Source organism: Papaver somniferum, chromosome 7 (genome assembly GCF_003573695.1).
Source record: "Papaver somniferum cultivar HN1 chromosome 7, ASM357369v1, whole genome shotgun sequence".
Classification (NCBI taxonomy): domain Eukaryota; kingdom Viridiplantae; phylum Streptophyta; class Magnoliopsida; order Ranunculales; family Papaveraceae; genus Papaver; species Papaver somniferum.
The window spans coordinates 255,544,008-255,560,668 of NC_039364.1; the positions used below are offsets into that span (position 1 = coordinate 255,544,008).

General features: G+C 36.7%; 3 protein-coding genes across 3 annotated transcripts; 2 read left to right on the plus strand and 1 right to left on the minus strand.

Annotated features, from left to right (window-relative positions):
- The first annotated feature begins 439 nt into the window (after positions 1-439).
- Positions 440-3,184, plus strand: LOC113296401 (wall-associated receptor kinase 2-like). Its single transcript, XM_026544712.1, has 4 exons — positions 440-540; positions 730-1,642; positions 1,757-1,918; positions 1,995-3,184. The coding sequence occupies exons 2-4, from the start codon at positions 751-753 to the stop codon at positions 3,182-3,184; spliced, it is 2,244 nt and encodes a 747-aa protein (XP_026400497.1). The 5' UTR covers positions 440-540; positions 730-750.
- A 1,423-nt stretch (positions 3,185-4,607) lies between these two features.
- On the plus strand, positions 4,608-7,078 carry LOC113296402 (probable LRR receptor-like serine/threonine-protein kinase At1g05700). Its single transcript, XM_026544713.1, has 8 exons — positions 4,608-4,704; positions 4,806-5,376; positions 5,464-5,963; positions 6,060-6,195; positions 6,329-6,397; positions 6,478-6,549; positions 6,651-6,722; positions 6,815-7,078. Exons 1-8 carry the CDS (start codon positions 4,608-4,610, stop codon positions 6,972-6,974), a joined length of 1,677 nt encoding a protein of 558 aa, XP_026400498.1. The 3' UTR covers positions 6,975-7,078.
- Positions 7,079-15,965: 8,887 nt separating this feature from the next.
- On the minus strand, positions 15,966-16,436 carry LOC113296403. Its single transcript, XM_026544714.1, has one exon. The coding sequence runs from the start codon at positions 16,434-16,436 to the stop codon at positions 15,966-15,968; it is 471 nt and encodes a 156-aa protein (XP_026400499.1).
- Positions 16,437-16,661: the final 225 nt, after the last annotated feature.

The window sequence follows — 16,661 nt, forward strand, 5'->3', positions numbered from 1 at the left end:
TAATAAAGGTTTGAGAATGAAAGTCATTTAGTAGTATAAGGTACAATCGTGTGTGGGTGTATTATAGATAGTACCCTACTTTGAGATAGCATTTGATCTTAGCATGTCACCTATACATTACTGCTGGAGACAGCTAACTATAGATGAATGATATAGTTGACGATAAATGATTTCGCCTATCAAAATTTTCCAGAAGAAAATTAAATTAGAGACCTTAGTTAGTTTTTGGGGAAGAAACAAGGATTAAACTTATCTTAAATTCTTGATATCTTATATTGGATTGATTCTGCAGGAACGTGTGAGGTGGTTATAGACAGTACATCTACAACTTGGTCGGCTAGAGATTTGGAATCTGGAATCTGGTTTCTTTAAACTAATAAGGAGTCCTAGACATGACTAACCATTTTAATAACTAATTAACTTCTATTAGGATATCATACAAAAAGATCATGAGATCACAGTGGTAATGGAGCACGTCCGTTTTATGGCTGCAAGCACAAACGTGCACTCAGTATTTTCATATTTTCAACTTTTATACAGGTAAAGGTCAAGTTTGTTTAATTAAGTAGCCTTTTAATTAAGTTTCTCTAATTACAAGTTTGTATCCTTCATTGATCAGTTCATCCTGATTATCATCCAATAATTTCTGATATTATTCATTAATCAAGCAAATTAACACATTTGGCTATATCAAAAATGTATCAGCAATTTTTCTTCTTAGTCATGCAGATCATATTTTCCTGGTTTTTAATGTTAACAATATCATCAACAACGTCAGTGGAGTCATCGACATTCTTACAGGCAAAACCAGGTTGCCAATCGCAATGTGGGAATATAAGCATTCCATACCCATTTGGTATAGGTGATGGCTGCTTTATTGATCAAACTGTTGGCGGCAAGTCTGCTTCTGGGTACAACTTGCGCTGCAATACTTCATATGATCCTCCCAAACTCTTCCCTGGAAAGGAAGGTACAATAGAAATTTTCAGTATAACAGAGACTGAAATACGTGTCCAAACCAGCAAAGCCTACTTATGTTACAATGATTCCGGACACCAGTTTGACTACGGGAGATACGAGTTAGACATGACTAGCTCGGTGTTTACAGCATCATACAAGAAAAACATGTTTTTTGGGATTGGTTGTGAAATCATCGCTACAATAATAGGTCAGTCGGGAGATAACGAAACTGCTTTAAGTACTGATTCATGTATATCGAAATGTAAGAGTAACAAAAATATGGATGTTGGGGCTTGCACTGGCACCAGTGGTTGCTGCCAGGTAACTGTCCCGAAGGGTATGAAAAAATTCACTTCAAGACTGGATGGTGTCTTACAAGGAAACCCTCCAAAATCGTCTTACAATTCGTGCAACTTCGCTTTCTTGGCTGAGGCAGGGCAATTCACGCTTGAAGCATCGGATCTTCGTCTGAATGGATCTGTACGTAAAGACACTAAGGTCATACCAGTGGTGCTCGATTGGGCTATAGGAGATAAGAGTTGTGAACAAGCTCAAGTAAGCCCCAATACTTATGCGTGCCAGAATAATAGTCATTGTACTGAGACGGTGAACAATCCAGGATATCGGTGTACTTGCACAAAAGGTTACGCAGGAAACCCCTATCTTGAACCTGGGTGTATAGGTACGTAATTTTTTGGTATATATATTCGGTGTTAAGAGTAAAATTCCATGATGATAATTTTTGTATTACATCTTACATAATTACACTGATCGATGCTAGCGTCTCCATTGACAGATATAAACGAATGTGAAGATCAATCCAACAACCCCTGCATAGGAGCCTGTACTAATACGGATGGAGATTATGTTTGCTCTTGCCCACCAGGCAGTTATGGGGATGGGAGGAAAGATGGGACTGGTTGTGCTACCAAATTTCCAGTAATAAAGGCAGCTCTCGGTACGTGTCTAGTAATTTTTACTGCTAACTCGTCGGTGAAACATTTGCATTTATAAATGAAGTAATTGATGTGCAGGTTTGGGATTTGGGTTATTCTTTTTGGTCATCTGCACTTCTTTTTCATACGTAATGCTTAAAAAGCAAAAAATACGCAAAGTCAAAGAGCGATTCTTTCAGCGAAACGGTGGGTTAATGTTAAGAAACCAAATATCCTCCCAAACTGGTGGGATAGAAACAAGGATTTTTACAGCAGAAGAGTTAGAATTGGCAACCAACAATTATGACGAAGATCAAGTCCTTGGACGAGGAGGGTTTGGTACAGTTTACAAGGGAGCATTATTTGATAAGCGTGTAGTTGCAGTTAAGAAGTCGAAATTAGTCGACCAGAGCCAAATTGAGCAGTTCATAAATGAGGTTATTATCCTAACTCAAATTAACCATAGAAACGTAGTAAAACTTTTAGGTTGTTGTTTAGAAACTGCAGTCCCTTTGCTTGTATATGAATACGTTTCTAATGGCACCCTTGCTGAACATATTCATGACAAGAACGGTTTTTCCACTATATCTTGGGGAAGTCGTTTGACAATTGCTACCGAAATTGCAAATGCACTTTCATATTTACACTCCGCTGCCTCTACACCTATTATTCATAGAGATATAAAGTCTGCTAACATATTGTTAGACGAAAAATACACAGCGAAAGTATCAGATTTCGGAGCATCACGGTTGGTTCCTCTGGATCAAACATGGGTAGACACATTGGTTCAAGGTACATTAGGATATCTGGATCCAGAATACTTTAATACAAGCCAGTTGACCGAGAAAAGTGATGTTTATAGTTTCGGTGTAGTTGTTGTAGAACTCTTAACCGGAGAAAAATCCATTTGTTTCAATAGATCCGAAGAACAAAGAAATTTAGCTACATTTTTCCTTTCCTCGATGAAAGCAAACAATTTGTCCCAACTTCTTGAGGATCGAGTTTTAAATGAGGGAAACCCGGAGCAAGTAAATGCAGTTGCAGAGCTTGCAAAGAGATGCCTTAGCTTAAAAGGGGATGATCGCCCTACAATGAAACAAGTTGCAACAAGTCTGGAAGCACTTACATCCTTGAAGATAAATACACCAAGCGATGATAATTCAAAGAACGTGCAATCTGATCCGCCTCAGAGTGACCTCTCCGATGTGCCTTTGATTTCTTACGATAGTATTTCAACTTCGCACTCGGCACAAAATAGCTTGGTGGCAGGAGATATTGTGCCAAGATGAGTGCCGAAAAATTGCAACAGCTGTTGTCCGCAACATTGTATTGCTTTGGTCGCGTTTTTTCTTTGGTTTTTGATTCTTTCTTTTTTTTTTTACTTTTTTTTTTCGTTCTTCAAATGTTAACTGAAATTTGTAAAGGGGGTTGAAAAAGGGTAACCAGTTATATCATTATGTTGTCATAGTTAAGAAGTTGAGGGAGACAAATACAAATATTTATCAATGAAGCGATGAATTATGGTAACATAGTCCCGATTAAATCTCCACGTCTTAGACCACGAAATGTGAAGGGGCGTATTTAAAATCGTGCCTCATCACCTGAATCATATTGAGAGTAAAGAGTGTCGGTACATGGTGCACATATTAGAGCGTATCGTTCTTGAAGTGTGGCCAAAGAGTTTAGTCGGCCATGTTGTGCAGTCACTACAAGAAAATCTACCTATTACTACACTATATATTATCACACATTGAATATATAATGTTGCAAAAGAAATTTTTTAGTTGCAATAGTTTTCAAGTGCGGCTAAAACTATAATTTACTGCTGTAAAATGAAACTTTTGCCGTACAACTGTAGCAACGACATGAAAAGAATGTGGCAAAGAAGTATGATCTCTTGCTACAGTAACAGATAACGGGTGTCGCAGTAGACCTCTTGCTACATAGGTTATCTCGACACCACGAGTGGTTTATGCCATAAACATTGGCTGCTACAATAGATTAAGTTTCTTGGACGTGATTTTCATCCTAAAAGTTCTGCAAGTCCGCATATCATAATAATCATGTTATGCGTGCCAACGCATTTGTTTTGTACATTAAAATGCCAAACTGATAAGAAGAGAAATCAAATAGATTAAGAACATACATCTGTACGAGGAGTAGATACAAAAACTTGCGAGTAAGCTGCAGGCAAACTCAAAAAAGAAAAGGAAAAGTTAACATGAATAAATACCTCCCAATTGACTGTCGTTTGAGAGAAGTTGATGTGCGTAGACGCAAACCAGCAGCGTCTAACCAAGTTAATAAGACAGACTTGGCTTCAAGACCCAAGTCTATGCCTGTCTTGAAAAAAAAAACTGATGCTCGATATTCGGATGTTACTCATCATTTTTCTCAATGCACTTGTTTGCATAAAATTTTAGCTTCCATGCCCATAATACTCAGCTTAATCAGGTTAGTGCAACACGTCTTTTTCTTTATAAATATTTTATCAGGACCAGCATCCATGATATGTAGGTTATCAGGACGTGGGCATGTATCTCTTGCACGTCAATGCTAAATATCATTTTGACAGTAGTGGAACATCACCTTCACATGACAAATAATATGTTCATCAGACAAAAGTCCAACTTAGTCGATTTTGATCAAAATACACAACTTAAGAACTTATAATCTCTATAATGATCCAAATCTCCACATAGGAATTCCAACATGCAAACTCTAAATCTTGATCCTCGTCTTCTTCTTGTTCTTTTACTCTTTTCACAACTCTCATGTTTTCATATCGTTGTACCAGTATCCGCAAAAGGTAATGTGGTTCTTTATCTCTAATTTTTATGTTTATTTTTCTCTAAACATTTTGTTCCGAATTAAAAAAAAATTGATGACATTTAATCATCTTAATTACAGTGCTTATGAACATAGATTGTGGTTCTTCTTCACCGGAACCTTACACGGATAAATCTTCTCTCGTTTGGGTTGCGGATGATCAGTACGTAAAAACAGGCGAAACTAGAAATGTCATTACAAAGGATTTACCACCTGCTTGGGATTCTCATGTTATGAGCACCCTTAGGGAATTCAGTATTCTAAAAAAGAATTGTTATTCATTAGATGTTGATAACAAATCTGAAGATAGTACCTCGGTTGAACGGGTTCTTCTTCGAGCTAGTTTCTTCTATGGAAACTATGACAATAAATCAAGTCCCCCGACTTTTCGTCTTCAATTCAATGGGAATAACTGGACACAAGTTGTTACATCGATGGACCGAGTGGTATATCATGAAGTGGTTTATTCATTGAACAGTATAAGCAGTACTATAATTGTATGTCTCGGCCAAACTAACGTGGATAACTTTCCATTTATATCGGCTCTAGAAGTACGAAGCTTGGATTCAGACATATACAGTAGCTATAGTGATCCAAATTATCCCTTGTTTTTCGACAAAAGAGTTGCTTTTGGTGTCAGCACAACTGTAAGGTATGCATATTTTCCAACATGGGATTACTATCTAATTAATTAACAAGCAGTTTTTTACCATATTTAGAATCTTGATTTACGATGTAGGTACCCTGAAGATAGTTACGGCCGAATTTGGAATCCGATTGATATACCATCTACAGCTAAGGTTAGAAATAACTCGACATCCCTTGAAGTCAACATCGGTGATAGGCCTCCTGATATTGTGATGAGGACTTCAGCAGTGAATCTGATTTCGTCTGCGAACATAACTCTTCAAGGCAAAACAGATTTTAGAGTTCCTTTTCATATCAATATATATTTCTCAGAAGTGATGATATTAAGTTCTACTCAGAAACGATCATTTAGTGTCATAGTTAACGGTTATTTTTTTGCTGATAAGAGTTATCAAGAGTATGGCCCTGTGATTCCACCTTACGGACGTGCATTGGAGGTTCGCTTTGAAAATGTTACTGCTGATCCTTTTGTTGGTATATTCAAAATTGAAATTGTCCCGACAAAGGATTCAACTCTTCCGCCATTGATCAACGCGGTTGAAAATTTCTATATTGGTGATAAATTAGTTCAAGGAACCAATTCAAGTGATGGTAAATTAATTCTCTCCTTTTATCTACAAGTTTATTGAAAGAACTTTTTAGTTTATTTGGTTTCTTAATTAATTAGTTTCTCTTTTCGTTAATTAGTGATTTCATTGGGGTTATTGCAAAAGAGTTTCATTCAACTTCAAGATTGGACTGGTGATCCTTGTTTGCCTTCACCATATACTTGGGAATGGGTTGCTTGTGATTCTGATACTGATTCTCCGCGAGTTATAGCACTGTAAGAACAACCTTTTCTGTACTTCCCAATAGAATCATAGTAAATGAACAAGAATTTGCAGCTTACAAATGCTTTTATTATACTTCAATTAGAAATTAGTGATGCCATATGCAATAACATGGGTCTTTTACAGTTATCTGAATGATCTTGGATTGATCGGCAGCCTACCGGATTTTAGTGCAATGGATGCTCTCCAAACTATGTGCGTAACAAAAATATTTGCATTACAAAAATTAATTTGTGACGGTCATAGATTAAACAATTGTGTTATATGATTGGCAGAGATTTCAGCAATAACAATTTGACACTAGCAATTCCAGAGTTTCTAGGCACATTGCCTAAACTTGATTTGTTGTAAGTTCAAAATTTACTTGCAACTAATTTTTCCCTTTAATTAATATACTACTAATTGACAATGATAAACCTTTAATTGTTTTTTCCAATATACTCTGTAGAAATTTGGAAGGTAACAATTTTTCTGGAGAGATACCATGTTCATTGTTGAAGAATAGCAATCTAAAGTTAAGGTAAGTGAACCTGGTTTTCTTTCGAATCCATTCATTTTAATTATCATTCGTTATCTGTTAAGTATATGATTAATTTGATTGATTTTTTGTAGTGTAACTGGTAATCCGAACTTGTCACTTAACAACAACACATCAATCTGCAAAAGTAATATTGAATCAAGGATTCCTTCAGCGAGCAACAGCCAAAACTGTATAACGACTTTACTACCAATAATTATACTTGGAAGTATATTGATCCAAATGCTAATGTAGTAGTAGATCTTCTGAACCCCAATATGCGGCAATAAATATCCTCTTTGAAACCATTACTCAAAATATTTTAAAGTCATTAATCTACTGTTTTTCTTGGTCTTTCACAGTCATCTGAATGATCTATTCAAACTTGTTATCTTGCTCGATCTTCATCCTCATCTGAAAGGTGTTACTGGAAAATATTTTAGTGATTGTAAAGAAGCACTTCCTTCGACACAAGCCCAAGATAAGATTAATAACCTCAACAGTCCAGAATGTGAATCAAATGCACGTAAATCGACCAATCTTGCATTTCTTTGAATGAGAACCATATTGCATTTCTTTTAATAACTTACAATTTTATTATCAGTAAAAGTGTGTGAGGATACATGGGAAATTAATAAAGAAACCACTTACAATTAGTTTTCTAATACCCATTAGACACCCCATATAAACACGCCTTAGTTAGGAAAATAAATTTATATGCCTCCAAAATTATATGCATGTTGTGAAACTAGAAAATAGAGAAAGGGACACAAAGTAGAGGGAGAGAAGAAGAGAGAATTTGTATCAGTTGTGTACAATAGACTGCTATTAGAGCTTCTATTTATAGGGCTAGACACAAAGGCATCCCAGTAATAAACAAGATTTTCCCTAGATATTTTTAACATAGTTACACGTTTATAACACTCCCCCTGATGACATTGTGTCTAAGCTAATTGCCTCGTTAAAACCTTGTCAGAAAATTCGTAAAGGACAAAACTTGATCGAAGGGAAAAGAGTACAATTGAGAAAACTTAGAAAAGATTTGGACACGCAAATGTTGCCTCGTTAAAACCTTGAAAAGGAAAACCCAATGGGAAAAACCTTGATGGAGGAAAAAAAAGTATAACGTGATAGTCCAATAAAATACCTTCTAATTTGATACTCCCCCTGATAAGTACTTCAGTTAAATCTGGGCTTGCAAATCTTCGAGTTGAGGAAATTTTGATAGACAGATTTCTTGAATGCTGGAGATAACAATGCTTTCGTGAGAAATTTTCCAGCTGATGAAGTCTTCTTTTTGTAGTCTTCTAATGGTAGTGTTTTCGAATCTTCACGCTTCTTTAAATACATTGAGGACTTACTTGGATTACTAGCTTCTTGAAGATGATTTGTAGAAGTAGTTGATGTAATTTCTTCAAAAAAGTGCCAATATGCAATTACAGTATCATAGGTGTACGAATTTTTTAGTCATACTACCGATGAGAATGATATCCAAATTCATAGAAGATGGTTATGTTGATGTGGTCTAACAAAATGACCTACTTAATTGTGGGAATCCGCCAAATTACCAAAATCCATACAACTCCCCTTTCTATGACCACCATGTTGAATTAATTTGTCTCACTAAAACCTTGCCAGTAAAACCCGATGGGAAAAAAATTGGACAAAGGAAAAAGAGCACAAATATCAACATTTTTGAAAGAAAATCAAACACCAACGAGATGTTGCCTCGTTAAAACCTTGTCAGTAAAACCACATGGGATAAAACCTGAAACGAAGGGAAATGAGTACAACTTTTGACGTAAATATGGATGCTAACCCAACAATATGAGTTTTACAAAAGAAAAGCATCAAAATAATAACTCTAGTCTATTTTAAAGATGAGTTTAATCTAGCATAATTCTAACTGCAGATTTAAGAAAATAAAAACAAAATAGAACTTATGCTGCTAAAGCGTGGTTTTAGTGTTTTATAGACTCTTTAAGAGACCTATGAAGCCGACATAATAAACTAATTAATACGGATTTTTGATCTTTCACCAAAATTTTTAAAACACATAAAGGATTGTTAATCCTGACATAATCGAGTCAGATAGCAGCCTTAATATAAATGTAATCCACTTAGGATTAAAATTTTGATATTGTTCTCCGACCACATGTCTTGTGTGAATGCAATAAGAGTCATTCAAGATTACCACGTCAAATGCATCATTTTGGAGGAACAGAATATTATTGAACCAATCCTAGGTTCTGAGCAAAAATAAATAACTTCAATCATTTATTCAATGATCAGTTTTCTCATATAACGCATTATAATGACTACACCACCCTAAAATAAATAGGCTCGGCAATTTATGGTGTCAAGTCTTGGATCCGAAATTTTGTTAATCGAGAAATTAATCCAATCTAATTTGTATTTGGATTGTATGCCAACCAATCACATAAGTCGATATTCCTATGCAGAAGGGTTCAAAACCACCATCATTTGTTTCAGTAGCTACTTTAAATGAAAATTCGACAATAATTTTTGTTTACCACGATCCCACACAATTCTCAAGTATATGTATATTTTCAAAAGTTCAAAATTTACTTGTACCAGCGCCCATGGGCATGATAATTTCCTACTATTCAAATGAGGAGATATAAATTTTGAGAATGTGAATCATATTATGATAGACTCTATTGGAGATATATGTAGCCTATATAAAATCCTACTTGCTTGATAGATGTTATTGAGTTTTCCTTTTCAAACGGCAGAAGCTTATATAAAAGCTAGATGAGATATTTTCACACCTAGCAAACAGCCTTTTTCCATTTGATCAAAATGTGAGAGAAACGTATGGTAATGTATAGTCTCCCCCTAATTATAACGAAAATATAATCATCTCATATGCGAAATAAGTTTGCAGAGTATTATCCGATTAAATCGAGGACATATACTCATAATAATTTTTGAGTTTTAACAACACCAGTTGGACTATAGATAATGACTTCAAAAACCATAAAAAAAATTATCCCAAAAAAAATATTAAATTATTATCTAGTGGACATACAAATTTAATGTTAACCATGGATTTTATTTGCTACAACCAAAAACACATAAAATATGCAAACAATCTCCAATAACTTCGTCACTTGCAGGACCAACGAGATACTATTCACTTTAAAATAAATTTTGGAAACTTTCTTTATCAAAGGATCAATAGTAAGTACAAGGACTAATTATATTGGCTAACAAGCCGGGTGCGCACCCTTTTGATCTTTAGTGTCCAATTCCAACTAAAAGTGGAATTATTTCAAATTTTGGAGAATAATACAATGAAGAAAACCAAAAATTGTTAAATTGGTGTTTGTCGTAATAACCAGTCTCATCCTTATAGGATCCATGCAGAAATCTAATTTCAATGGGTTTAAATGATTTTTTTGAGACAAATAAAGAAATCATTATGGTATTCTTTGTAGAGAAAAATCTACTTTTTGGTTGATAAAGATTTCTTTGAAGGAATAGAGATCAATAATCAAAATTGACTAAAATACTTAGAATGCCAATATTTTGCATCTCATTATAGAGAATCTATTGAAAAAATTAATACCCATTGGTAGAACGATATACCAAAATCATATCGACGACCGAAAAAACAAGAAGATGTCGTTTACTATGGAATTCCATAGTGGTAAAAGAATGGTTTCTTGTTACAAAGAATAGAAACCCTAGAAATAAATCACATGATCCTTGTTTAAGGGACAAAGATACCAAATAGAATTGGATTACGACACCACCAGTTTTAGGTGATTACAATTTCAGTTAAGAAATAGAAATTATAAAGCATATTGCGATGAGTTTTTGTTTTTTCTTTCTCCAAGGAGAATCAGATTTAAAAATTAATCACCGACACCTAATAGAACTTAATACGTACAAAATACAAAGTACAAAGACGGAAAATCTATAATAAAATATTAATAATTAAAATACAGTTTAGATTTTTCTGTATAATGGTGGACGGCCATCACTCTCTATCATTAGTTACTTGGACGGTTGATCGAAGATGCTAATCAAACCAGAGAATCAACTCATGTAAACAAAAAAACAAACAAAAAAATCAATAGTGGAATACGAGTTCCAACACAAAAATCTGTAAACGTGAAATAAAATTATAAAAATGAGACTTACAGTTTGCGATTGCGGCAATTGGAGCAGTTGTGCATCCCTGAAGAAAACCTTCATATCCAATCACACGATCTGGCTATATATTTTTCAACTTCTGTTTGGAGATGATCGGCAGAAAAATTTATTGTTCCTTAGTTAGAATCACGTGCTGATGACGTGTTGTGAAACTAGAAAATAGAGAAAGGGGTACAAAGTAAAGGGAGAGAAGAAGAGAGAATTCTTATGAGTTGTGTACAATAGAATGATATTAGAGCCTTTATTTATAAGGCTAGAGTCGCTAGACACAAGGACGCCCCAATAATAAACGAGATTTGCCCTATATATTCTTAACATAATTACACGTTTATAATAATGCATGTCATAAAACATGGTTCATATTCTTACTTCTACTCACGAAGACATCAAGTGTAATCACCATCAGTTGGGCCGGTATTGATAGTAAGCAAGGATACATACTGGACTAGTTCAAAGAGTGAAGGAGATGGAAAGATCCTCCCTCACATACAACGGCAGCGTCGATACACATCACCATATGTTATCTCAGCGTATCTGTCTTTGGAACATGCAGGTGCGGTAGGATCTCAAATGTCTTCCAAGTATTTCAGAATCTTCAAAATTCAGGTACTCTGGTAATCGAGTGTAAATGCGCAGATCAGTATTAAAACAACAACCAAATCAATCGAGTGTAAATGCTGGTCTAGTTTGTTTTAACAGGTGAGTTTACTATTGTGTGTTTGTGAAGACCGTTACTGTCTGTTAGTGCGTCTGTCTGTCAAGATCAATAAGTAGATTCACTTCGCTTTTTATAAAGTTTAATTCAAAAAGAAAAGCCACTTTTACACAGAGAAACACAAGCCTCTATGCATTGCAGCTAGCTAACTAATGATTGATAGGGATAACAATCATATGCATCCGGGACATTTGAATATGGACCGTGTCCATCTGCGAGTACCTATCCTTTCAATAATGTCTGCTTCCGCGTAAAGAATGTCTTTCAGTTCCTCGGAAAATTCATCTTGTTTATTGGATTTATATCCAGAAGACAGTGTTTATGGTTTTCACAACCGTGAATATCTTGTTTATTCTTATTGATATATATAGTGAAGTTACAACAAAATAAGTTACAACAAATAGAGATATTCTAGGAAAGAACTATATTTACGTAAGACTAAGTTTAGGAAAGACCTAGTAAACTGGGAAACCTAATAGACTAAGGAAACATGAGTAACAAGAATATATTTTCTCTAACACCCCCCCTCAAGTTGGAGGAGTCGAGCCAGATCGAATACCCAACTTGCTAACCAAATGTTGAAATTGCTTGACACCTAAAGGTTTTGTGAATAAATCTGCAAGCTGTTCAGAAGGCGGTATATGTGGTGGTTTAATTAAGCCGTTGAGGAGTTTCTCCCGTACGAAATAACAATCAATTTCGATGTGCTTCGTCCTCTCGTGAAATACTGGATTTTGAGCAATGTGAATAGCTGCCTGACTGTCACAGGAAACAACTATTGGAAGAATACAAGGAATTCTTAAATCCTGAAACAAATAACGAAGCCATTGTAGTTCTGCAGTTAAATGTGCAAGAGCACGATATTCAGCCTCAGCCAAAGAACGAGCAACCGTGGGTTGCTTTTTAGATTTCCAGGAAACTGGGCTGTTACCTATAGTAACAAGGTATCCAGTAGTGGATCGGCGGGTCATTGGGCAGCCTGCCCAATCAGAGTCGGTATATCCTTTGAGTATCAAAGGAGTGGAAGAGGCCAGAAAAATTCCATGAACAATAGTACCTTTAAGGTATCGTGAAACATGATTAGCAGCATCCAGATGTGAAGAATGAGGACGTTGCATAAATTGGCTTAAATAATTCACTGCATAAGTGATATCTGGTCGTGTGACTGTAAGGTATAAAAGACGACCAATTAAGCGCCGATAAATACTAGGATATGGCAAAGGTGTACCAGCCTCGGATGTCAGTTTTAGATGCGCATCCATAGGAAAAGAAGAGGTGCGCGTTCCAGTGAATCCAGAATCCTTTAGGATATCCAGAATGTACTTCCTTTGACAAAGAAAAATTCCTTTGGAAGAACGAGAAACTTCGATGCCCAAGAAGTATTGTAATTTTCCCAAATCTTTGATTGAGAAATAGGACGCAAGTCTGGATTTGAGAGAGTTGATGAAAATATTATCAGTACCGGTGATAATGATATCATCAACATAAATGAGGACAAAAATGGATTTATTTCCTTTATGATATGTGAAGAGAGAATTATCTTGCGATGGCATTTCGGCGGAAGAGAAGTGATGTTGAGAATTTATAAGGGAGTCCTGCGCCACTGGGGCCGGGGATGTTTGTGAAATAGTAGAGTGTTGAGTAGAGTTATCTACATGTGGAAGTAGAATGGAGTCATAAAACGCAAGATCAGAGTCGCGTGCATGATTGGCGATAGTTGAATGCGGAAGAGAGCCAATATCATGAAAGGGAAAAATTGTTTCATGAAACACAACATCTCTGGATATGTAAATTGTCTTGGAATCAAGGTCATATATTTTGTAGCCTTTCTGGTTGTAAGGATAGCCAACAAAAATGCCCGGTCTAGCACGAGCATCGAATTTGTGAGACGGACGTGGATTGCGGCCAAAACAAAGGCAACCAAAAACCCGTAAATGATAATAAGACGGTAATGTGGACAATAGCATTTCATGAGGAGATTTGTGGGATAAGACTGGGGTCGGCATTTTGTTGATTAAATATGCCGTAGTCAATATGCATTCACCCCAAAATTGTAAAGGAACATTAGACTGAAAACGTAAAGCACGAGCTACATTAAGGAGATGTCTATGTTTACGTTCGACAATTCCATTTTGTTGAGGTGTGTATACACAACTTGTTTGATGTAAAATACCATTCTGATAAAACTAAGACTGGATTTCTTTAGATTTAAATTCAGAACCATTATCAGAACGAAAAGTTTGAAGTTTAGGAATGAATGTAGTATGAGCACCAGAAGTTATGGTAGCAATTTTGTGACCATATTGTCGAATCCCAAATTGGAAAAAATTTTGTAAACATATTAGAGTTTCTGATTTGGCAACCATGAGATAAACCCAAGTGCATCTAGTATAATCATCAACTAAAGTGAGAAAATATCTGGCACCCGTAGAGGATGCCACGTAAAATGGTCCCCAAAGATCAGCATGAATTAGCTGGAAAGCATAAGAAGAAGAAGAAGTACTTTTATTAAATGATAACCTTGTTTGTTTAGCCAAGGGACACACAATACAAGAGTGAATATTCTTGGAGTCAATGCAATTAAAAGTGCGAGATAAGAAACGAAAACACTCCTCACTGGGATGGCCTAAACGGCAATGCCACATATCCATTGGCCTCTTATTTGCAATAAAAGAAAAAACAGAAGGACCGCTCAGACATCCATCCAAGGAATTGACTCTTGCGTACAAAAGAATACTTCTTCTTTTATGAGTTTACTGAATTCACTTCGTTAGATCAAACTTTCTTCTCTTATGAGTTTACTTGACTTATTTAGTGATCAAAGGAGAGGGAAAAGCGTTCTCGGGTCCTGTGTTTCGGAGATTGATATGCTTCGCCTGTAGGAACCCACTGCTTGTTCCGTTGCTTGTTCCGTTAATTCTTCCCTTGCCTTCTTTTTCATGTTAATAGTTGTCAGCTTTCGGAGTTTCCCCGGGGTTGGTAAGGCAAATTGTGGCCACCCTAGCCCAATGAGTGCTCTACCTCGGGCCATCGATGCTATTCCGATCTAAGAGGAATTCGTTTCTGGAAGTAGCGAGAGCATTTTAAGAGATAGCGTCTGTGATCAGCGAGGTCATTCACTAGCTAATTCCTAATCTTGTTCGTGTTCTGATCCCTCCGGGACTGAACTGAACTATACTATAACGAACTCTGTTCACCCCATAGAAAAGGGAGAATCTTCATGAACTATACTATAGGCCTGCAATGCGCCTACTCAATCCAATCTCCTTGTTCGTTTGAAGGTCCTGGAAGACACACGAATCATGAGAGAATTTAATACAACAATTGGTTGTTTTTGTTAATTGACTGACCGATATGAGATTGAACTTAAAACTGGGAACATGAAGAACGTTTAGTAATTTGATTTGAGGTGATAAATCAATATTACCAACATGACTCACAGAGGTAAACGATCCATCTGGCAATTGAACTTCAATTGGTTTATCAACCAACGCATAAGTAGTGAAATACGATAAAGAAGAGCATATATGGTGCGTAGCACCACTGTCGACAATCCAAGTAGATAAAGAACAAGCAAATATTCTTGGCAAAGAAGAAATAGACGGTAAAGTGGAGACACATCTGCAAATTGTAGCAATATGTGGAAATAATGAATCACAGTCACCAGCGAAATTGGCAGAGAACAAAGAAGGAATTTTGGCAGAGAACTCACCCGCGAAATTGGCTGCTGGAGAGGAGATATCGCTGTTGTTTGGAGGGGATAGCAGGTTGATAAGTTGCTGGTACTGTTCGGCAGTGATGGTGGGTGCAGCTGGGAGCGTGTCAGAGACGTTGCAGTGCTGTCCAGGAGGAGCGACAGCAGCCAGGGCGTGACTGGCAGCAACAACAGCAGCTTTGGAGGGTTCGTTACCGCTGCTGTTAGGGTAACCATGAAGCTTCCAGCACACCGTACGTGTATGGCCATGCCGATTACAATGATCGCAAAAGGGTCGTGGACGTTTGTTGCCGTTGGAGTGGCTGTGAACAGAGCGAAACTGGGACGAAGTGCGATAACTCCTATTGTCTGTGTGAGCAGCAGACAAGGCCGCAGAGTCAAGAAGAGGAACAGCAGCATAGTTGAGGCCTTGTTGCTCTTCCTCTTTCCTGACGAGATTGTAAAGTTTCGCTGCTGACGGCAATGGCTCGATGACCAGAAGTTGACTGCGCAAGGCAGAGAAGCGCTCCTGAAGACCCTGTAAAAACTCCATAGCACGATCTTGGTTATGGTGTTCAAGGATGGACTTACCAGCATTACAGATGCAAGCAGTGGGAGGCTGAAAAGAATCCAATTGATCCCAAAGAGTTTTGAGTTATGTGTAATATTGAGCAACAGTTTGGTGTTCTTGTTTCAAGGTTGAAATGGACTGTTTGATGGCATGTAACTTTGTTGCATTGGACTGAGCAAAACGGCTCTGCAAATCCATCCACATCTCATGAGCAGTTTCGAAAGACATCACACTACGACCAATTGCTGGTTCACAAGAATTGCAAACCCAACTGCCAACAAGATCATCGCAGCGTTGCCAGTACGGTATATCGGCTGAAATTTCTGGCTTAACAATTGTGCCATCGATGTAGCCAAGCTTGGCCTTGGCACTTAAGGCCTTACGAAAACCACGAACCCAAGTGGCATAGTTTTCACTTGTGAGAACGGGTTGATAAAGAATAGTTGTAGGATTGTCTGCTGGATGAACATAATAAGGACTAGAAGGATGAAGGTGAGGATTAGAATCAATACCAGTGTTGTTGTTGCCTGTCAATGAATCATTGTTGTCTCCCATTGATGCTGTTGGAAGAAGAACGAAGGTGCTCGGTAAAGAAGAAAGAAAAAAAATAACGTCTGGGAAGAAGAAAAAAAAGGTTTTTTTCTTTTTTTTTTTGGATTTGATAAAACCTAGCACGAAGATACCATATTGGATTTATATCCAGAAGACAGTGTTTATGGTTTTCACAACTGTGAATATCTTGTTTATTCTTATTGATATATATAGTGAAGTTACAACAAA

What these genes read in the sequence shown, in the direction of transcription:
- LOC113296402 (XM_026544713.1), top strand. Translation starts at nt 4,608, where the DNA reads ATGCAAACTCTAAATCTTGATCCTCGTCTTCTTCTTGTTCTTTTACTC. An exon ending in TGTACCAGTATCCGCAAAAG is followed by an intron (nt 4,705 to 4,805) that starts GTAATGTGGTTC and finishes TCTTAATTACAG; the next exon opens with TGCTTATGAACATAGATTGT. An exon ending in TTGCCTAAACTTGATTTGTT is followed by an intron (nt 6,550 to 6,650) that starts GTAAGTTCAAAA and finishes TATACTCTGTAG; the next exon opens with AAATTTGGAAGGTAACAATT.
- LOC113296403 (XM_026544714.1), bottom strand. Translation starts at nt 16,436, where the DNA reads ATGGGAGACAACAATGATTCATTGACAGGCAACAACAACACTGGTATT.
- LOC113296401 (XM_026544712.1), top strand. Translation starts at nt 751, where the DNA reads ATGTTAACAATATCATCAACAACGTCAGTGGAGTCATCGACATTCTTA. An exon ending in TCTTGAACCTGGGTGTATAG is followed by an intron (nt 1,643 to 1,756) that starts GTACGTAATTTT and finishes CTCCATTGACAG; the next exon opens with ATATAAACGAATGTGAAGAT. An exon ending in AGTAATAAAGGCAGCTCTCG is followed by an intron (nt 1,919 to 1,994) that starts GTACGTGTCTAG and finishes ATTGATGTGCAG; the next exon opens with GTTTGGGATTTGGGTTATTC.